At 47.3% G+C, this 23,765-nt stretch overlaps 1 protein-coding gene across 2 annotated transcripts in view; it reads right to left on the minus strand.

Annotated features, from left to right (window-relative positions):
* LOC115085854 (zinc finger protein 11-like) overlaps positions 1 to 6,658 on the minus strand; it is a 94,192-nt gene extending 87,534 nt beyond the window's left edge. For both annotated transcript variants that reach the window (XM_029592359.1, XM_029592360.1), the window contains exon 1: positions 6,293 to 6,658. In XM_029592359.1, coding sequence (XP_029448219.1) covers positions 6,293 to 6,316 — 24 coding nt within the window. In that variant the 5' untranslated portion in view covers positions 6,317 to 6,658. The remainder of the gene's footprint in view (positions 1 to 6,292) is intronic.
* Between the last annotated feature and the right edge of the window lie 17,107 nt (positions 6,659 to 23,765).

The following is a 23,765-nucleotide window of genomic DNA, read 5'->3' on the forward strand; positions in this document are numbered from 1 at the left end:
TCCCTGCTTCATGGGTGGGCCTGCACCTCCAAATCTACGTCCACTAAGCTGCAGCTCCGCCCCCTCGGGGCTGTCCTCCCGGAGAACCTTCAGCGCGGCTAATCCTGCGCCTACCGCTCCACGGCCTGTCTGCCACCTCTCTCCTCAGGGTTTCACTCCAGATACTACCTACTGTCAGTCACTCTACGTGGGTCACTTCCTGGTCCCTGGGGATCTCTCAACTACTGTGCCCAGAGTTCCCCGCTGTGCCTGTACCTCGCCTCCTGACAGTGCGGACCTGTGGGGTTCCTCCCCACAGGCTGTAAAAACTCACACCTCGGGCCAAGGGTCCACATACCCACAAACCATAACACCTGATCTCCAAGTGGTTGATAGACCAGGAGCGCTCCTCCAGCGACCACACACCCTGAGCCAACTGACGCTGGCAAACTATCCCCCAACCAGAAAGACTGGCATCGGTAGTAACAACGATCCAACTCGGGACCTCTAGATCGACCCCCCGAAGAAGGTGAGATGTTTGGAGCCACCAAGAGAGGCTCTCCTGCATAGGAACATCCAGCAATACCGGCTGATGAAAAACCTCAGAAAGCGGATTCCATTGTGCCAACAGAGCTTTTTGTAATGGTCTCATATGCACAAAAGCCCAAGGAACCAACTCGAGGGTGGAGGCGATGGAACCCAGAACCTGTAAAAAATCCCAGGCTCTGGGCACCCGCAATGCCAACAGACGGTGGACCTGTGTCTGCAATTTGTTCGCTCTCTTGCCCATCAAGAACACCTTGCCCACGCCTGTGTCGATCCAGGCTCCCAGATACTTAAGACACTGGGACGGGTTGAGATGGCTCTTGGCGAAATTCACCACCCAGCCCAGCGATTGAAGGAGCTCAATAACAACTGGCCTCCGACTTTGCCCTGATGAGCCAATCGTCAAGATAAGGATGTACCAGAACTCCCTCATGCCGCAATGTCACCGCCACTACTACCATGACCTTGGTGAAGGTCTGTGGCGCCGTGGCTAGTCCGAAAGGGCCTGAAACCGGAAATACTGACCTAGAACCATGAACCTCAGATAACGCTGGTGATCCTGACGAATGGGGATATGAGGATACGCCTCCGTTAGATCCAAAGAAGCTAGGACTGCAAACCGCCACAATCACCGACCTGAGGGTTTCCATGCGAAATCTCGGGACTTTCAGTGCTGCATTTACCCTTTTTAGGTCGGAATAGGGCAAAAGGTGTCCTTCTTTTTTGGAACCATGAAATAAACGGAGTACCGACCGGTGTCCCGTTCTTCCGGGGGCACCGGCACCACGGCTCCTAAACCCTGCAACCTGTCCAAGGTATCTTGAACCGCAGGGGGAGACCAAAAAGAAATTGCGGATGGGACGAGCAAATTCTAAAGCGTAACCGTCTCTTATGATCAAGAGGACCCACTGATACTGAGTGAGACTGGCCCACTCCTCGTAGAAAAGCGCTAGACACCCCCCTAAAAAGGAATCGACGGAGTGGGCTGGCCTCGCCTCATTGGGAGGATTTTGCCCCCGGGGCCCCACCTCCAGTGGGGACTTTGAGCTCCTTGAAAAGTCTGCACCCAGAACTCACCTCGGCCCACAAACTGCCTCTGTGGGGCTGTTGCCCCCCTCGCATGTCGAGGCCTTCTGCCTTCTCGGAAATGGGACCGAAACAGAAAGGACTGTCTGGACTTAGGCTTATCCTCTAGCAACTTGAGGACCTTATTGTCCCCTGACTGCTTTATCAACTGCTTGAGATCCTCTCCAAAAATAAAGACAGCCCTTAAAAGGCAGAGAACCCAACTGAGATTTGGACAAAACATCTGCCGCCAGTACCACAACCACAACAATCTCCGGGCCGACACCGCAGAGGCCATAAACCGAGAAGAGATTCACACTAAGTCATACAATACATCCACTGCGTACACCACTGACGCCTCCATGCGTTCCACGAGATCACCGTCCACGCCGGGGTTAGCTTGGTCTCCTTGCAGCTGCTGCACCCAACACAAACAATGCCCGCTGCATGAAGCTGGAGCAAATAGCCACCCGAAGGCTCAAAGCAGAAAACTCAAAGATCCGCTTGAGGTGAATCTCCAGCTTACAGTCTTGGACATTCTTTAAAGCCGTGGCCACCGCTAATGGAATAGTCGTCTTCTTGGTGACAGCCGATACCGCAGCATCCACTTTCAACATAGCGAAGAGCTCCAACGTCTGCTTAGGTAAGGGATAGAACTTCGACATAGCTCGGCCCACCCGTAAGCCCGTGTCCAGAGAATTCCACTCCTAGTCCACCATCCTGTGCACGGACCAACGGTAGCGTAAAGCCGAGGGAGAACTACGAGTTCCGTCCAGAACCGAGTCTGCCCCCATCTGGGTCCAAATCCGACTGCGGGAGCTTCAATCCGAGCTCCTCGAGGACCTGTGGAATCAAGGGGGCCAGTTCTTCCTGACAAAACAAAGAATCTTGGAATCGTCCCTGTTGGACACCGGCATATCGGTGACATCATCCCCCAGATCCAGACTGCCAGCATCCAGATCACCTGCATCCGGGTCGTCCGCCCCGCGATCAAGGGCCAGGGGCCCCAAGGGGAGCCCTGCATTCCCAGGAGTCTCCAAGAACCCTCTGGAACCCTTAGACTCTCCCTCCGACCGTGGGGGCCCCAATAAACACTGCACCTCACGACCAAGTAGAGCCCGACCTAGCCACCTGAACGGCTGGGGATGAAGGAGGAGGGGCCATTCCCACCTGCTGAAGGTCTGACCCTTCCTGCTGCGCCAAAAAGGTGTGGTGAGTAGCAAAATAAATTCAGGCAAGAAACCGCAGGAGGCCGACCCCGTAGGCCCAGCGCCCCCCAACTGAGCCAAACCAACAGGCAGTGCCTCATCCATGCTCCCCTGCCCCCCTTCAAGGCCTGGGTGCACTGGGGAAAGCCACGGGGGGGGGAGGGGGGGGGAGTCCTCCAGCCCCACCCCCCGAAAGCATTGACAAGTCTGCCGGGGAACCTATAATGGCTGCTGTTCCCATGCTGGCCGAGGCCGAAGGCCTGATGCAGGAAACACCGTCCCTGGCAGCAACATGGGTGGCCGAAGGAGGCCCGATACGACGTCATTTCATGGAGGGAGGGGGAAGAGAAGGCCCCTCACCACCTGATACACACGCCGAGCAGAGAAAGAGACAGCTGAGGCAGGCAGGAACTGAGCTACACGAGCAGCAGGCCAAACTGCGAACCATATCACGTGGCTAACGCTGGAGCATGAGACAGCCCCCCCTAAAAACGCCGCCCTGATAGCAAAAATACTGCCCGAAGATCCTGGAAAGACTTACAGCCCCGCTCCAGCCACTTCCTGCTCAAGGCAGACCTGAGTTACTTTTTTTTTTCTTTTTTAAACTTTACAACAATAACAGGGCCTCTTCTCTCCTAAGACTGAGGTGAGCTGTCCAGCTTCAGCTCAACCTGAAAGCAAAGAAGAAAGCCCTAAAAACAAAAAGCAGCTGACCCGAGCAGAAAAGCCACCTAGGCGGCCTCATGAAAGAAGGGATCTGGACCACCAGATTTGCACCTCACGGATGGGAGCTGGAGCAAGCGTAGAAAAAGGTCACCGACCTCCAGCTTGTCCACCTCAACCAAACAGGGAAGGGTTCCCCCAGAGAACCCAACCCCTGGGAGAAATGCTCCTGAGAAAAAAAAAATGGAAAAAGACCGAAAAATTACTAGAAACTGCAGGTTTAGCACCAGCCACCATCTGCTGGAGACAGAGAAATACTGAGGAACTGCATGTGGCACCAGGGCTTATCAAGCAGTGTCAGTTAAACTTTCTCTGTCTCCATCTGCTGGCACGGATGCATAAACCCAGGAGTCTGGACTGATCTGGGTACGTACAGGGAACTTTTAAATCCGGCCCTGAGTGAGGGTACAGGAGGCCGACTGCAGCAGCTAGTAAAACAGGGAGGACTTAAGTGGCAAGCTGAAAATGCTTTTCAAAATTTCAGGACAAAATTGCAAACACGCTAGCACTTCTCCCTACCAACTCAACACCACCAGCTCTAAACTTCACCACCTCATGTCCCCCAAGAGCCACCCTAGATTCCTTCGAGCCCACCATTCCTCTGGAGATAGAATCAACACTCAAGAAGATGAAACCATCCAGTCACCCGATGGACCACATCCCAACGAAACTTCTGCTCCTTATCCCAGGCACCATCTCTAGATCTCTGGCCGACATCATTAACTGCTCCCTAGCCCAAGGAGTATACCCGGATGATCTTAAAACAGCATCTATTAAACCTCTCTTGAAGAAACCCAACCTGGACACAAATGAGCTCTCCAACTTCCGACCCATATCCAACCTCCCGCTGCTAGCAAAACTCACTGAAAAGGTGGTGAACACACAGCTCTCGGACTACCTGGAGGAACACAAAATCCTATACCCCTCCCAGTATGGCTTCCGCAAGTCATCCAGTACCGAAACCCTCCTCATCTCACTAACAGACCACATCCTCATGGGCCTAGATAAAGGGATTTCATTCCTGCTAGTTCTCTTAGACATCTCCGCGGCGTTTGACACCGTGAATCATAGCATCCTCCTTAATCGTCTCTCAGACATTGGATTATCTGGATACGCATTCCAATGGTTCAGCTCATTCCTCAATAATAGAAGCTCCAAGATCACTATCAATAATAAAGAATCTCCTAACTTCAAATCTACTCTAGGTGTTCCCCAAGGCTCCTCTCTATCCCCCACCCTCTTTAATATCTACCTACTGCCTCTTTGCCAGCTGCTCACAAACCTTAACCTAATTCACTACTTATATGCTGACGACGTTCAGATCCTGATCCCTATAAAAGAATCCCTTCCAAAAACGCTCTCCTACTGGGAGAACTGCCTTAAGTCCATCAACCACTTACTCTCCAGCCTGAACCTGGTCCTCAATGCAGCCAAAACAGAATTCCTTCTTATCTCCACCGACAATTCTACCAGCCATGATCAGACAACCTCTATTCCGCAGACCACTCAAGTTAGAGATTTAGGAGTCATTATAGATAACCATTTGAACCTTAAAAAATCAATCAACAATATCACGAACGATTGTTTCTTCAAGCTTCAAGTTATGAAAAGACTCAAACCCCTCCTCCATCTCCAGGATTTCAGAACTGTCCTTCAATCAACAATATTCTCCAAAATTGACTACTGTAACATTCTCCTCTTAGGAATCCCTCTCTCTGCCACTAAACCACTACAGATGCTCCAGAACTCAGCAGCCAGGATATTAACCAACACCAACCGGAGAACTCATATCACTCCTATACTTAGAAACCTACACTGGCTACCTATTAAATACAGAATCATGCACAAAGCACTCACCGTTATCCACAAATCCATCCACAACCAACTACCTCTAGACCTTCAGTTTCCACTCAAACTATACACATCTGACAGACCCATCAGAGTGGCACACAAAGGAACCCTTCAAGTCCCCCCAACTAAATCCACTTGTCTAACTTCCACGAAAGAACGGGCATTCTCCACAGCTACCCCCATCATCTGGAATAACCTGCCAATGATCTAAGACTGGAACCCTGCCTGATTACCTTCCGAAAAAAACTCAAGACTTGGCTTTTCCTCCAAGCCTTCCCTCAAACCTAACATTGCAACAGTACTCTCATTTAACCCAATAGACTAAATGACCGACCCAGCCACTGTATATTCATACGTTCTCTTTCTCCAGTTTTTTCTGTCCTTTATTTCCTGGCTACTCTAGCCCCCAAGTTCATTCTCCCTGTTATTTGTAACTGCGCTTCGGCCTTTCTGTTATATGGTAACGTTCAGTTAATCCCTAAGTTTGATGTAAACCGGCCTGATGTGAAGCTTGTCATGAAGTTCGGTATAGAAAAATGTTAAATAAATAAAATAAAATAAAAATGAAAATGAGAAGGCTGCACTGCAGGTTGTAAAAAGAGGAGAGAGATGAGATTGATGAGGGAGGAGAGCCTGGTTGGTTGGGAGAATAAAGGGGGGAGACTGAATGGAGGCAATGGGAGATAGAGGAGGATAGATTGTGGGATGGGTCCATAAATATTTATTAGCCAGACAGACAGACTTTGATTATGCCACCTCTTTATTTCATGAGGATAGCGGACTTTCATATTAAGATTTGCAACATCCAGGTCACCTGGACTGGCCCTTGTTGGAAACAAGAAATTGGGCTCGATGGAGCATTTCTTATGTTCTTAGTGTTTATAGAGTCAACATGAAGTTGGGTGCAATCAATCTCCTACCTGAGCAGAAGCGCCTGCAGGCATTTTCCCCCTCTGCTTTTGCTGCTTTCAAGATTAGAAATGAATTGGGGGCTGTTTCTCGAGCTGGGGAAGAGCTGAGTGTTTGCCTCTTGCTGTTACAAAAGGTTGAAGGATAAAGCTACGAATCAGAGCTCCAGGAGGCGAGAGGAGGCTCTTTTTCCCTGAACCTGACTCTGAGCAGCTGCAAAAGTGCAGAGAGGGACAATTTAGCTATAAATCCAACGACTTTCTCGCAGCTCTAAAATTTCCACGTGCTCCCTCCTTAAGGAGCACGTCTGCAACCAAGAGAGTGAGACCTCCGCTGGCTAGAGTGCCCCAGGAGAGCACAAGAGAGTGAGACCTCCTCCAGCTAGAGTGCCCCAGGAGAGCAGAAGAGAGTGAGACCTCCGCTGGCTAGAGTGCCGTGCTTGCTGATGCTGCCCCTCTGTCCTCAGCGCAGGCTCTGCTGGTTCAGTCTCTCCTTCTCCTCTCTCAGAATCTCATGACGTCAGAGCCAAGTTTTCTCTCCGCATTGGAGGAGCAATAAAAAAAAGCAGGATCTGCAACTTTATTAGCCCAGCAGCAGAAGAACAGAGGACAGGGAGAGGGCTAGGTTTTATCATCAGTAATTGTTTGTTTGTTTGTTTTTTTCTTTTGCTGTGCTGCTGGGAGTCAGGGATTTTCTGACCTGCTGGTCAGGCCTCTCTGTAAGCTGGCCGCGCTGACCGATCAGGAATAGAGTGAATGGAGACAGTGAGTGAGCTGAAGAGTGGGTAGGGAGAGGAGGCTGCTGCAGGATAAGTAAAGCAGGAGCTTTACATGAAGTTGCTATGCTGCAGTGTTTCCCAATCAGTCTGCCTTCACAATGATCAAGTGTGCCACGGAAAAGTCAGCACAGGTCAGATCCAGACCAGCACTTGAGCTCTGCTCTGGGCATCTTGTAAGAGCAGGAAACATCAGCGGTGGGTTTTCACCATAGAGAAGCTCCTTTCTGGGAACATGTGTAATACATGCCTCTTCTTCCTGACTACTATATGAGCCCTGGGCAGCATGCAGGGCACGGATAACTAGGCTGCACTTTGTTCACATACACAGTGCACATAGCACCTCTTTATCGTTCCCCTCTTGATATTCCACCTTTGAGTTTTTCCAGCTTCTGTATTATCCCTAGGCTAAGAAAGAAAGGAAGAGCATGCACTGAGCACTGCAGCAGTGGAGGAGCTCTGGCAGACACATGTGGCAGCTGGGGGAATTAACTGAGCTGGCTGCCTGCATCATACTGACTTCTCCGTTCTCCTGCACTTATACATCGAGGGATCTGGCCCATTGTGACAAGTTTATGTGCGTCTCTGGTTCCTCTCTCCCTTTGTTTTAAACTTTGGAACATACTGGTGGGTTTTAAATGCTGACTTTTCACCATGTGTCTTCTCCATCTTTAATTTGGCCTTCCTGTGAAAGTTGTGTGCCACACAACATTTTTTTTAATGTAGGTGTGCCTTGAGCTTGAAAAGTTTGGGAAACTGCTATTATGCCCTTGGTTAGGCATTTCAAGGAAGGAGACACTCGCTTAAGTGAGCTTGAGCAGAAGTAGAAGAGCGTGTCTGTGTCTGAGAAGAGTGTGTGTCGGTGTGCACAGATCAAGAGAGGGATCTTGGGTTGATAGTGTCTGATGATCTGAAGACGGCAAAGCAATGTGACAAGACGATAGCTAAAGCCAGAAGAATGCAGGGCTGCATAGAGCGAGGAATAACCAGTAAGAAAAAGAAGGTGATAATGCCCTTGTACAGGTCCTTGGTGAGGCCTCACCTGGAGGATTATGTTCAGTTCTGGAGACCATATCTCAAAAAGGACAGAGACAGGATGGAGGCGGTCCAGAGAAGGGCAACCAAAATTGTGTGGGATCTGTATCGGACGACTTATGAGGAGAGGCTGAAGGATCTGAATATGTATACCCTGGGAAAGAGGTGTAGGGGAGATATGATACAGACCTTCAGATACTTGACAGGGTTTAATGATGCACGAAATGTGAACCTTTTCTGTTGCAAAGGAAAGAGAGAACTAGGGGTCATGAAATTAAACTCCAGGGGGGACAACTCAGATCCAGTGTCAGGAAATATTTCTTTACAGAGAGGGTGATGGATGCTTGGAATGCCCTTCTGGAGGAGGTGGTGAAGACGAAAAAAGTGAAGGAATTCAAAGAGCATGAATAAACCCTGTAGATCTCTAAAGGCTAGAGGATGGACATGAAGAAAAGAGTACATGGGGGTAACTTGCTGGTGTGGCAGTTACTACCCTTAAAAGAAGGCATGGAGATTACTCCCCTTAACCAATATGCCTTGAAGCTTTCAATGCATCTGCAACATTGCTCCCTGCTTAGGTGGCAGGGGGAAATGAAGAATTGGATTCAGCCAACAACCAAGAGGGCCCCGCCTTCTACGGTCCGGCGTACTGATATGCAGAATAAGGGGAAAAACACAGGACGGCTTCTATGGCCAAGTCCGTAAGCAAAGCCCATCAAGCAGCACTGTCTTGAATTTTCAAAAAAGATCATCATCCAGTAAAAAAAAAAAGTTGTTAGCTGCAATTTTTATGGGTTCTCATAAGGCTTGAGAATACCGACGTGGAGCGGCAGTCACTACCCTTGAGAGAAACATGGGAGACACCTGCACAGTGTGGCAGTTGCTCCCTTAAGAAGCTCGCTGGGCAGACTGGATGGACCATTGGGTCCTTTTCTGCCATCATTGCTGTGTTACTAAGGTGTGTGAGCATGTGTGAGAAAGTGTGTGTGGCAGAGAACGTGAGAGTGCGTGTGGGCCAGTTTCTGAGAGAGCAAGAGGCTGTGTCTGTGAGCCACCCTTTTTCCCCCGCCCCTCCAATCTGCACCAATCTTGGGGTGACTAACAATTTCAATGCCACTGCAGTGGTTCCAGCTACCTTTTGCTCTGTCTGAAGCAGTGGCATAGCCAGAACTGATTTTTTGGGAGAGGGGGTCCAAGGTTAACATGGGTGGGCTGTAGGCATGAAGGTCTGAGACCTACTAGTTGTATTCTTATTGATAAACAATGCCATATACTGTACCCTGCAATGGCTTTCTAAGTGGCATTATGCATCGTGTGTGAAACTTTAAAACATTTTACTTCAATTAGTTCAAGCACTTACCAGAATTAAAAATTCCTTATTCATCTGTATTAATTTAATTTATTTTATATTTATTGCAGTTTATAAATGCACAAGTATATCATATAAAAAGGAAAGAACCCCCCCCCCCCCCAGATCCAATCAATCATGTAATAAAACAAAAATTAATGTATTCTTTCATGAATTCTCTTTGCAGAAAGCCAGAAATCATCCCAACTACAATAAAATATTAATCATCAGAACAGGTGCAGAGCAGAGCTAGGACAAATTCACATTACAACCAACATGAAAAAAAAATATTCAAATTCTGGTGTCACCTCAGCAAAAAAATATCCCTCCACTGCTATTTTGTGAAGTAACACAGATTCCTGCAAAGAAAGAGGCATCTAGAACCTTGCCATACCGTACAGTCACAGCACTGACTCTCAGGACTCAAATAAGCTCTCTTTCTACATGTTCTGTCATACACACATACAAACACACAAGCTGTCACCCTCCACCCAAGCTCCCATTCTTATGCACACACAGCTGCACTCCCAACCGCCCATCCTTATGCACAAATGCACAGCTCCCATTCTCACCCACATTACACACATTCAAGCTCGTCTTATTACTGATACACACAATCCCATTTTATGGAACACTATGCCCTTAGAACTAAGACCACAGAGAAATCTCAAACTGTTTAAAATAAACCTGAAAACCTCAAACAAGCCTTTTACAAAGAGAATGGTGAAAATAAGTAAGGTACAGGTGGCATAAAGCACCCAACACATAATCTCCAGATACCTACCTGGAAATTATTTTTTTTCACACTGATAATCATAAACACAGCTGAAAAGTCTAGAATGAATCACATGTGCTTCACCCATGAATCATGTATCAATAGGTAATAGATATCATTATTCAACTAGTTTTTAACATTTCTATGTTACCGAATACTACTGGCACCTTTTTTGTAAAGTACTAACTATACCCTTCTATATGTGCCTCTTTTGTAAACTGTTATGATGGTAAATAACTTAATGACGGTATAGAAAAAAGTTTAAATAAAAAATAAATAAATTCATGAGCATATTACACCTGTTTTGGCTAAGTTACATTGGCTTCCAGTTCAATGGCGGGTGAAGTTTAACATTGCTGTCATGGTGCACAATCTTCTTCAGCTCCACTCCTTTCCCTGGGCTAATGCATTACTGAAAATGTTCACTCCTACTAGAAATTTACATTCTCTCACCCGGGGCCTGCTAGAAATTCCACCCCACAAACTGCAGGAGACTCAGGAGCTAAAAGATAAAGATCAGGTATCATAGGGGCTAACTGTGTGGAGGTTTGACTGCTCTATGATGCCCCTGAAGGTCTCCTCTATCAACCCCCTTAGCACTGGGGTACGGACATTGACAGAACCAGAAGGGACAGGGGGAGGGTGACAGTGAGGATGGGTGATAAAGTTATGGGTAATGAAGGGGACGAGGGGAGGTAATAGAACCCGAAAAAGTGATGGTGGGGAAGGGACAGAATGAGAATCAGCAGTATGACGGGGTGGAGGATTGAGAGAGAGCCAGAGGTGTGATTGGGACGTGGCAGGAGGGGTATAGGGAGGGTTGTATGTGAGATCCAGCAGGGGTGATGGAGGAGGGTGTAGGTGAGAGACAAAGAGAGAACTGGCGGGGAAGGAGAGAGAGAAGGGATCAAGTTAGAGGAAGAAAAAGAATGGTTGAGGGCTGAGCCCTGGTTATTATTGTGGAGGTTGGAGATGCGATGCTGGGGCTGCAGAGAGGATCTCTGAGGACAAGTTGTAAGGATTTAGAGAATCTTAGAGAGACTTGGGATAGGATGGGGGGATTTAGAGGGAGTCTGGTAGGGACAAGGTGGGATAATTAAGAGGGAATGATGGGGAGCAGAGAGCGAGACTGGAAGAAACAGGATGGGAAGACTGGCAGAGACTGTTGGGAATACGATGGGGGATTGAGAGACTTGTAAGAACAGGGAGCCAGGGCAAAGATAGACTGGTGGGAGGAGGATGTGGGAGAGAGAGATAAGGGGGACTGGTGAGAAGAAATTGGGAGGATTGAGAGAGACTGGTGGGAACAGGATATGAGAGAGAGCCTGGTAGGGATAGGGTGGGGGAATAGGGACAGAGAGAGAGAGAGACTGGAAGGGATGAGGGGCACTCATTGGGACCCCCCTCGCTGAGGCTCCTTGGTAAATTCAGATTCCACGAGTCTTGGTGCGTGAAAGGTTGGCCACGTATGGTCTACAACAAGTGGTCATGGTGTGAGGCTCAAAGCAGGCAGATTTGCCCATAGGTAACCGGAAATCCAGTTTTGTGGGTGGGAGACTTCTAAGAGAGAGGCACTCACAAGAGAATAAATCCATATGATGCAGGGATGTGGAGAAGCTCTGGAAGCTTTATTTATAGGTTATTATTAAATATTTTGGAAGTAAAACAATTAGGGATGTGAATCGTTTTTTGACGATTCAAAACAATCGTCAGATATATTTTAAATCGTCAAAAATCGTTAGAGCCGCGATACAATAGCAATTCCCCCGATTTATCGTCAAAAAATCGTAAATCGGGGGAGGGGGGAGGGTGGGAAAACCGGCACACCAAAACAGCCCTAAAACCCACCCCGACCCTTTAAAATAAATCCCCCACCCTCCCAAATCCCCCCAAAATGTTTTAAATTACCTGGGGTCCAGTGGGGGGGTCCCGGCGTGATCTCCCGCTCTCTGGCCACGGCTGCGTTAATAGAAATGGTGCCGTGGCCCTTTGCCCTTATCATATGACAGGGCAAAGGTAGCGCTGGCGCCATTTTGGTTTCTGGCTCCCGACGTCACGAGTGCAGGAGATTGCTCCCGGACCCCCGCTGGACCCCCAGGGACTTTTGGCCAGCTTGGGGGGGGCCTCCTGACCCCCACAAGACTTGCCAAAAGTCCAGCGGGGGTCCGGGAGGGACCTCCTGCACTCGGGCCGAATTGCCAATATTCAAAATGGCGCCGGCGCTACCTTTGCCCTCACTATGTCATACGGGCGATGTCCGATAGGAGCCAATGAGTGAGGGGAGCGGGGAGATTGTGCTGTCCATTGCCACTAATATGTCTCTTCGGGGGCAAATGGGTGGGTGAGTAAGGGGTTAATGCACCATCCACTACCATCAATGTTTCTCTTCTCGGGTGGGCAGGGGAGGGTAAATGCGCTATTTCACTGCCATCAAAGGTTTTGGTTCCTTGGCAAGGGCTGAATTTTGTGGCTCTTGCCACAGCCACACAATTATGGGAGTGCGGGGCCCTAGCAGAGTGGATTGGGCAATTCTGACAGAGAAAAGGGTGAAACTGCAGAGTACATTGAGAGGGGCAGAGCTGCAGAGAACAGCAAGAGAGGGAGGAGCTTGAGAGCACAGCGTGAGAGGGAGGAGCTTGAGAGTGCAGAATGAGAGGGAGGAGCTCAAGTTCCATAAAGACAGAGCTGGAGTCTACAAGGAGGGAGGGGTGGAGATCAGGTTGCAGGCTGGTAATGCAGGCATGGGGCAACTTTCCTCTTTATTATATTCAGATTATTTTAATTAATTTGTACTGAACTGAATTCAGTTGCTCCTCCTCTGCCACCTCCCCTCTCCCCTCACCATCAGCCTCACATGGTCTCTCCCACCCCCTTGTGATGTTAGGATGACAGGAGGTGACATAATAAAAGGCAAAGCTGCCAGGGTCTCTCTCAATGCAAAGGATGACAGCAAGCAGTGAGCATTTCTGCTGATTGGGGCTCTGGATATGAAGAGACCTAAGGACCTGAAGCTTCTGGAAATAAACCACAAGTGAGAGGAGAAAGGGAAGGAGCATTGACTCAACATGGAAATGAACTACAAGCAAGAGGAGAAAGGGGAGGAGCATTGACTCAACATGGAAATGGACTACAATCTCCCTGCCTTATCTCCTGCTCTCCCCCTCCCATCTTACTTTTTCTCCTTTGCTCCTTTCTCTCTCCCACCTGCCTTTGCTGTTCTATACTTTTCCTCCCCTTTCTCTTTCTTGTTTATGCTTCCCCTTTTCCTTTCCCTCACTTCTCCTTTTAGCAAAACACTTTTAGTGGATAATATTATTTCCCTCCCATGTAAAATTCCCTTTTATTGCCTTAGAGTCATTGCTGCTGAGGGTCCCTGAGGGAGACAGAGCAGGGGGGTAATAGGGACAGACAGGGAGAGCTTGTACAGTCTGAGCTGATCTTATCAGCACCCTCACAGCCACTGAGACAGGGGCAGAATTCAGCTCTGCAAAAACCTTCACTTAAAGACCAGTTGGAGTTACTGTGAAATTCCTTTTCTTCTGCTCCTGCTTGTAATGCAGTTTATTTAAAATCCTTTGTATCACTGTTCTGCCTTCATATCAAGCTCTGTCTATTAGCACTGTGGATCCTAGGTAAGTGTGTTATTCAGTGATTCTTGTATTTTTTGGATGTGCAGTCTTTATTTGTCTGGATACTGTGAAACCCCTGGCTTAGGGAGTCACAATGTCCCCAGAAAATCCTCATGAAGGAGCAGGTGGGACCTTACTTGTCCCAGATCCAAGGGGAAACCCAGTTGGTGGGTGGGAGGCTGTCAGGAGAGAGGCACAAGTGCAGGAGCAGGCAAGGCCTCTGCAGTGCTTGCTGGGATCTTCAAGGTCCAAGCAAGTGAGCAAGGGTTTAACCTCCGAGTGTCAGGGGGAGCAGTTTTTGCTTTACTTCTGCTATGAATGTTTTATTCCAGGAGGTAAAGGAAGAGATGTGATGTGTGCTCTTCATTCCTGCCATGAATATCTAATTCTGGGTGGCTGGGGAGGAGCCAGAAGCAGCTCTCGCTCTGTTTCCCCTGTGAACATTTAATTTTTAGGGTGGGAGGCTGCAGGAAGGAGCCAAGGATGAGGCAGGAGCTCTTGTGCCGCTCTCCAGTCCTTCTGAATATTTCATTCAAGGACACGGTGGGGGATGAACCCAAGCTGTGGCAGCAGATCACGCTCGCTCCTGCCGTGAACATTTGATTATGGGGGTGAGGGGGAGGAGTCAGAGACTCGGAGCAAAAGCTCCCACCATGAACCTCTGGTTTGGGGCTCTGGCAGTGGCTGCCTGGGACTGAGCTGTGGGTCTCGCCTGGGTCTGGATGTTTCCCAGCCTTGACCTAAATAATCAAAGTATGCAAGGTCTGGCCAATCCCATCTGAATTTTAACCTGGAGGTTTGCTGTGATAAGGAATGCAAAAGTACACATCTAGATTGGCTTTGTTTATTGCCCCCTCAATAATAGCCCTGCCTGCTTTATGTGAGGGCTCGGTGTTAAAGGAAAACTCTGCATATAGTTTTCCCCCTGTGCTAACCCCAAACCAGAAATATTTACAAAACTACACGGGGAAAAGCCCTCGCCTTGTTCTATGCTCCTACTTTTACTTGTGTAGAGGACGGACAATAATCAAACAGCCCATTTCTGTGGATAAAAGAGGGCTTTACCCCCGGAAATGGCTTTCATTATTGTCCTCCCTGTATATAATTGTGATGTGCATTCAGCCTTACACATTTTAAAGTCTGAACCTTTCTTTATTTAACAGAGAAAGAAGAAGACTGAGTGACTGTACCCCTCCCCTCCCCTTACCCTGTTCCCTTCCATGTGATCCCACCCCTGTAACTCCCTCCCCTGCCCCCACTCCTCCGTCCCCGTGTGAATGTGCATGAATGTGTATGTATATGTGTGAATGTGTTCCCTCACCTTCCCCCGTCTTGTCTAACCTCCCACTCCCTTGCCATTTCCATCCTTCCCTCACCTTCCCCCCTCTTGTCTAACCTCCCACTCCCACTCCCTTGCCATTTCCATCCTTCCCTCACCTTCCCCCCTCTTGTCTAACCTCCCACTCCCTTGCCATTTCCATCCTTCCCTCACCTTCCCTTTTCTCTTTTCCCACCATCAATCCCATTTCAGAACCCGGTAAGTTACAGCCTCAGTCTGTCCGGTTTTTTCTTTAAATACCCATCTTCTCCCAAATGTTACTGAAAAGTATTGTCCTGTCTCAAGTTTGCCTGCCTTGTCCAAAATTATTGAAAAAGTAGTTCAAGGTCAACTCTGGGGCTTTCCAGAGAAGATGTTAGTGCTTCATGCTAAACCCGCAGGTTGCAGGAAGTGCTTCAGCATGCAGACAGCACTCACTACCCCTTTTTGCAGCCCTATAGGATTCTCCTCCTCTTTGTCAGCCCTGCTTATGTCTTTGTTAGGATGCATTCATTACGGCCATTTATTTATAGCAGGGAATTCTGTTTATTTTATTCTTTGTACATTGCATTGATTTACTTTTGTAAGATTTTGTGATTAATGAAGCTAAAAAATCATAATCATAATTAAAGAGAAAACATGACAAACAATACAACAGGAAATCAGTAACAGTGAAATGAATAAAAATCACAATGTCCAGAGCAAAATAAAAATAATCTGAGTGAAATTAAACTCCACAGGCTCTTTCAAAGAGCCAAGTTTTGAGGCTTTTCCTAAAAATCCTGAATTCTTTTTCACTGAGTAAAGACAGGAAGAATATTCCGAAATATGCAGCAAAATAGGAAAACCCCCTCTCTCTTGCATGCTCCAGACCAATTTCTCTAGGAGAGGGAACTGGACATAATGCCGGCTGAGATGAACGTAATCACCTTGCAGGCTCATCAGGAAGTAAGAGACCATGATACCTGGAATTATAATAGCCTGAATGATTTAAGATTAGGGAATATGTTAGAGATTTGAGATCATGGACTTCCCAGTATGGTCTGAGCCTAAGCAAATAAAAACAAATCTTTGTACTAGAAGACAAGTGAGGAGCAAAACTTAATGAGTTATCAACCTTGGCTCCTAATAAAGTAAGACTATTTCTTACCTGAATAGAAGGAGCTGCCATCGGCGGGGGAGGAAGTGAATTTAATCTACATTTCTAGTAAAACAAATGTCCTCCGAGTTTCCTGGGTTTACCTTTATCTTCTTCCTCGCTATCAATCCCTGCCCCTTCCAGGTGGTGAGGGAGAGGAAGGTGAATAGAGACATTATTGATAAATAAGTATTATTAATGCATCTAAATGGCAGATGAAATTTAATGAGGGCGAGCAATCCGTTCTTTGGGATTCTGCTGACCTGGATTGGCCTCTCTCGGAGACAGGTTGCTGGGATTGATGGACCTTTGGTCTGATCCAGAATGGCATTTCTTATGTTATTTATCTAGCTCCAGCAGCAGAGAGAGAATAACTGATGTTATTCCATTTATTTTTAAGCTCAGACACATTATCTAACCTTGCTGGTCTTTAGATGTAAAGTATTATGCACGTTACAAACTAGAGGCGTCATCCTCTCACTGGCAGTGCCCTGAGGGGTGGAATTACCTGCTGGGGGATGCAGGATGGCCAAGGCTTGTGCTCTATCACTGGCAGGTCAAGTGCAATAACCACAGTGTATGAGAGCCCTGGGGGGCAGGGGAGGGGGATATGCGGTCAAAGATTGGAAGAGAGGGGTTAGCTTAGGGGTCATAAGGGTGGGTTCTGGGGTCGGGAGGGGGTGAGGTCAGGGGTCATGGTAATGGAGAGCTCTGGGGCTGGAGTAAGCTCTGGGGTCATGGGAGGGGGTGAGGTCAGGGGTCATGGTAATGGAGGGCTCTGGGACTGGAGTAAGCTCTGGGTTAAGGAGGAGGTGAGGTCAGGGGTCATGGTAAGGGAGGGCTCTGGGGCTGGAGTAAGCTCTGAGGTCAGGGGAGGGGGTGAGCGCTGGGGTCGGGGGAGAGGTGGGTATTTTTTTAGATTAAGGGGCAGGTCCTTCAGTGAGGGTAGATCCTCTGGAGCTGCTCAGGGTAGGTTTTCAGGAAGCTGCTCAGTGCTGAACCGGCTAAGCTAAATTTGGGAACATTTCCAGCCACCATGCTGTGATTGAAAATTATTCCAATAAATGTAATCAACGCTTGAGGCCACTCAGCAGCTCTTCTGAAAACTTGCTCCATACATTTTATACAGAAATGGACATAACTAACTTTGTGATACCCAAGATCAATGCCTGTAACTCACATGGAAAGTGGGACATCAGGAAATGCTCACACATCTCCTTTCTTTCTCTTTCCGGTTCCGCTCGTCCTGCAAACTTCTGCGCCTGTGCATCAGAAATTTCCCTGACCATCCCCTGTCGTGTCGTGTGATTGCCGTGACGTCAATAATTAGCGTGTGGTAAGGAGCCTTTGCAAACATCACTTTGTGCCCTGTAATACTTTTAAAGGTCCTTGGTCAGCAGATTTGTCCGGCTGTGTTTGGAATTTAGCTGGACAAACCGCAAAGTTAAAATTTGTGGGCCAATGAATGGTTAACTTACCTGGATAAAAAGAGACGACCTGGTGTGGGGCTTATGTTTAGCTGGGTAGCAGCCCTGAAGTGAGATAGATAAACTTACTCCGCTGTCTTTGGGTTTATCCAGCGGGAACTCGTACCTGGGTAAGTCCAGCTAACTTCCTGCTCTTGGCACCGCTGCATGGACTTATTAGTTTATAAATATGAATGAAGAAACATTTTATTGGTATTCAGGGACTTCACAGTGCTAATCAGTGATTTCTCAGAGACGAGGAGTCCCTCAGAGCACAGGGAACTGTCTGCCCTCTATAGTTACTCCAGTGAGCCATAGCAAATGGTTTAATCCACTCACTATCCTAAACTAGGTCCTCCTCTGGGAAAAGGAACCCAGAAAAGACAAAACAATAAATATAACAACTGAGGAATCACTAAATAGCAGTCAAATGTTTATTTATTAGCACAATCTGTGGTCATTGATTCAGATGCTGGTTGGTTGCTCCAGCTCTACCTGACAGAGCTGTGTGAGACTTGATGCAGGACCCTGCTGATACCCAGCACTAACTTACCTGTCACTAATCCTTCACACAACCAGTGCTAATAACTGAATGTTTGTTATTATATATAAGATAAGGATTTACAGGTAACTCAAAGGGTTTGAAAAACTGGAAACAGCAAAGGGGGGAAAAGGAAAGGAACAGTAACTCCTGGCACTTAAGAGTTTGTCTGCAGAGTGAAATGCTGCATCCTTCCTAGTCAGATGTGAGAGTCCTGTGCAACCTTTTCCTGTCACCCCACAGCTGTATTTCCCAGCTGAAACAGGTCTCTCTCTCTCTCTCTCTTTCTGCTAATTCCACCTCTCATTCTCTCAGCCCGTTCTATCACTCTAACCAGTGCAATGTCTGCTGAAACGAGCATCTCTCTCTCAGTGTTACAGTCTCTCTCTCTCAGAACTTAGCAGCAGGGTGAAGACATCGGTCCTGGGATTCATCCCCTCAGCTCCAGCTCCTGGTGCCAGGGGAACACTGCGCTCTTATACTGCCGCCTGCGGACCGGCTGAAGATCATCTGAATAAAAAAACATTCTCTCAATATACCAGGCAAATAATACTGACAATTACAACTCCTGCTTATCACCAAGAATATATTTCCCAAGTGCCTGGCCAGACTTTGGTGCTGTATCTGAGGGACATTTGAAATTCTGCTGACTCCACCCCTCCAGCTCTGCCTCAGCTCCATCCCTGAAACACCTCTGCTCGCAGGTTGTAAAAGTCTGGTGGTTAGAGCAGTGGGCTGGAAGCCAGGGTTCAAATCCCACAGCTATCACTCCTTGTGGCCTCAGGTACAGATTGTGAGCCCACTGTGGATAGAGAAAGAACTACAGTATCTGAATATCATCCACTGTGAAGTGCCTGAATGTTGGAATGTAAATAAAATTAAATTTTAAAAAAACCTCAGGCTCCTGACTGATTTATCCAAGTAACCCCTACAGTACTGGTACAATGGCCCATTTTCTAATGCAGAAATGGTTCTAGGATCCATTGCGCTAGGAGATCCTCGAGCTCCACCTCATCTTAAACCAGGGTGCAAAAGGCACTTCCTGGATGTCAGGTGAATGGGTGCGACAGCTGGCTCCAGGTGGGAAGACTCTGCTGGACCATTGTAAACTCCCAGCTCTGCAGGGAATACCTTGAGGAAATTCATCCATGATGTTCTGGAGATGCCTGGTGCAAAGAGCTCCTGGCTCTCAGAGAATGAGTCCCATCTCTGGAGGCCAGAGTGGCAGACCTGGAGCAGCTGAGGCAGACAGAGAGGTACATTGATGAGATCTTCAGGGACATAGTAGCCAAGTCCAAACTCCAGTCTGGCAGCCCCAGTGGATCAGAAAAGTCTCCCAGTTGGAGAACATTATCCGAAATTGGAGCAGCCTTGGAGGGAACTTTCCTTCTACCCCCCTCCGCACCTTCCCCTCCCTTCCCCCTACCTCTGTTGCTGGCCGGCGTAACTCTGCGTGCACCAGTGGGCTGCTGGCGCCCCATCACCTGACCCGGGGGCTGGTCCAGAGGCCTTGACCACGCCCCTGGGCCGGCACCATGCCCCCGACACGCCCCCCGGAACGCCCCAAAAATCGCGCCGTCCACCCGACAAGCCCCCCGACATGCCCCCTTTGCAAAGCCCCGGGACTTAACGTGCGTCCCGGGGCTTGCGTGCGCCGCCGAGCCTATGCAAAATAGGCTCGGCGCGTGCAGGGGGGTTTTAAAAGGTTATGCGTTACCTTATGCGCATAAACCTTTTAAAATCCGGCCCTATATGGGTAGAAAACCCATGTGTGTTGGGTAAGAGTACAGTGATAGGAGTATACTACCATCCACCTGGCCAAAATGGTCAGATGATGAAATGCTAAGAGAAATCGGAAGCTAACCAATTTGGCAGTGCAGAAATAATGGGAGATTTCAATTACCCCAATATTGACTGGGTAAATGTAACATCAGGACTTGCTAGAGAAATAAAGTTCCTGGATGGAATAAACGACTGCTTCATGGAGCAATTGGTTCAGGAATCAATGAGAGAAGGAGCTATTTTAGATCTAATTCTTAGTGGAACGCAAGATTTGGCGAGAGAGGTAACGGTGGTGGGGCCACTTGGCAAAAGTGATCAGAATGTGATAAAATTTGAACTAATGATTGGAAGGAGGACAATAAGTAAATCTGCAGCTCTAACACTAACTTTTCAAAAAGGAAACTTTGATAAAATGAGGAAAATAGAAAAACTGAAAGGTGCAGCTGCCAAGATTAAAAGTGTACAACAGGCGTGGACATTGTTTAAAAATACAATCTTATGGCTGCCCCAATTTCTCTGCTTGAAATTTAGGCAGCTATCAAGTTGTTACCAGAGGGTAAATGTCCTACTGACCTTTTAAAGAAATAATTCTTTTCAATTTTTCTCCATCTCTTCTTGGTTTTTAATGTAGCTGGTGGTGGGGGGCATTCCCTGGGCACTGTGGCTGATGCTACAATCACTCTCATTCACAGGACAACAAAACTACTGGCTAACGGAACATATCAAATTACGTGCCCCCCAAAAAAAACCTTCACTCAATGAATAAAGGCCTCCTCACAATTCCTCCTGCATCAATCCGAGAGAGAGCTATATCCATCGCCAGCCCATCTCTATGGAACTCCCTACCCCGCAATCTAAGAATTCAATTTGACACCAAAATCTTCAAAAAAGAGGTAAAAACCTGGCTATTCACCAGAGCCTTCTCAGATGCACTTAATCACTAACACCGCCAGACCCCCAACCAGACAAAACCAAGAAATCAGAAGTACCACTCTGTCAACCCTTGAAGCCTCAACAAAACCACGATTTCTACAACAGACTGACAAGAACTTTTTTTTCCTATTTATAAACTAACTCTACTATTACCTTCTCCAATGTTACCTAACTTTTGTCTATGAAATTCTCCATATTAAAACATTAATGTTATTTTGTCCTATTATTAATATTATTTTTCCTGTAAACCGTTATGATGGCAAAACTGAATACACGGTATATAAAACATGTTAAAATAAATAAATAAATATAAATAAATTCATAAAAAAGTCACCCCTAGTATACCTTACTGGCGCTCACAAATACGGGTTATTGCTGATCTGGAACAGCTACGGTGCAGTCTTAAGGATGAGCATGCTAAATATAGCACTATTTGGGGGCCGTAACTTGATTATGTGAATGATACTTAAGCTAATTTGTGGTGCCTCTTGGGGTTATTTCTTTTTATTTCCACTTTTATTGTCCCTCACTCGTTTCCTCCCCTATGTACTCTCTTTTGTTATGTACCTCACTGCAATATGGGTTATTGCTTCTATGTACTTACATCTGTTTGTTTGGAAAACTATAAATAAAGAGTTATAAAAATACAATCTTAGAAGCACAATCCATATGTCTTCCATGCATTATGAAAGGTGGAAGGAAGGGAAAACGATTACCGGCAAGGTTAAAAGGTGAGGTGAAGGAGGCTATTTTAGCCAAAAAAAATCCTTCAAAAATTGGAAGAAGGATCCATCTGAAGAAAACAGGAAAAAGCATAAGCATTGTCAAGTTAAGTGTAAAACATTGATAAGACAGGCGAAGAGAGAATTTGAAATGAAGTTGGCCATAGAGGCAAAAACTCATAATAAAAAGGTTTTAAAATACATCCATAGCAAGAAACCTGTGAGGGAGTTGGGCCATTAGATAACCGAGGAGTTAAAGGGGCTCTTAGGGAAGGTAAGGCCATTGCAGAAAGACTAAATGAATTCTTTGCTTCCATGTTTACTAATGAGGATATTGAGGAGATACCAGTTCCGGAGATGGTTTTCAGGGGTGATGAGTCAGATGAACTGAACCAAATCACTGTGAACCTGGAAGATGTAGTAGGCCAGATTGACAAACTAAAGAGTAGCAAATCACCTGGACCGGATGGTATGCACCCTAGGGTTCTGAAGGAACTAAAAAATGAAATTTCTGATCTATTAGTTAAAATTTGTAACCTATCATTAAAATAATCCATTGTACCTGAAGACTGGAGGGTGGCCAATGTAACCCCAATATTTAAAAAGGGCTCCAGGGGCGATCCAGGTAACTATAGACCAGAGAGCCTGACTTCAGTGCCGGGAAAAATAGTGGAAACTATTCTAAAGATCAAAATCACAGAACATATGGAAAGACATGGTTTAATGGAACACAGTCAACATGGATTTACCCAAGGGAAGTCTTGCCTAACAAATTTGCTTCAGTTTTTTGAAGGAGTTAATAAACATGTGGATAAAGGTGAACCAGTAGATGTAGTGTATTTGGATTTCCAGAAGGCGTTTGACAAAGCCCCTCATGAGAGGCTTCTAAGAAAACTAAAAAGTCATGGGATAGGAGGCGATGTCCTTTCGTGGATTACAAACTGGTTAAAAGACAGGAAACAGAGAGTAGGATTAAATGGTCAATTTTCTCAGTGGAAAAGGGTAAACAGTGGAGTGCCTCAGGGATCTGTACTTGGACCAGTGCTTTTCAATCAATACAGATAAGAACTGACTCTTAAGCAACATCAGTCACACCACATGCACACCACATACCGCCTCTACTCACACAACCCCGGGGGGAGGGGGTAGTGAACAAAAGCAAAAAGAGCAACACGCTTGCAGTGGGATCACTTGCCGTCTAGTTAAACCTATGTTAAGGTTCGTATTAAGCACTGTCTGCTATCTGTACTGTGTTATCATGGATCCCATGTGTGTATGTCATTTTCCTGGCAATAAAAATTATTTTGAAAAAAAAAAAACCAGATAAATGAGCCCTGACCGACGTGCCGCAAATGCGCAGTAGAGAGCAGCTCTGCTGTGCATGCGTGAAACAGAGAGCTCTGAGCGAAGTGCCGTGCATCTCTCTCCAGGGAGACGAGAACCAGCGTGGCATTTGCGGCACGTCGGTCAGGGCTCAACCGGCGCGAGTTCAGCACAGAGAGTATCGGGGGGGGGGGGGGGTGAACGGGAAGGTGCGCGAACACTGGAGGGGAGAGACGAATGCAGAGAGAGAATCGAATGCCAACGGGCATCGACGGAAGCCTCACCAACCCGCTGGGCCGCCTCTCATCTCTGGCTGGAAGCTTCAGCTGCTCTCACGTGTGAACGGGCTTGCAGGAACACCAGGGAGTGGAGGAGGAGGGCTGAGGGAGAGGGAAGGGGTTGTGGATGAGGTGAGAGGGAAAGGAAAGGGAAGATGAGAGGGGATGGAAGGAAAAGGGAAGAGGATATGAGTGAGTAAGTAGGAAGGGTAAGAAGTTGTGGAGAAGAGAAAAAGAGGGAGTGGAGGAGGGCTGAGGGAGAGGGAAGGGGTTGTGGATGAGGTGAGAGGGGAAGGAAAGGGAAGATGAGAGAAGATGGAAGGAAAAGGGAAGAGGATATGAGTGAGTAAGTAGGAAGGGTAAGAAGTTGTGGAGAAGAGAGCGGCTCTGACCTACGTGCCGGTCTGACCAACAGAATCCC

This window comes from Rhinatrema bivittatum, chromosome 2 (assembly GCF_901001135.1).
Source record: "Rhinatrema bivittatum chromosome 2, aRhiBiv1.1, whole genome shotgun sequence".
NCBI classification, from domain to species: Eukaryota; Metazoa; Chordata; class Amphibia; order Gymnophiona; family Rhinatrematidae; genus Rhinatrema; species Rhinatrema bivittatum.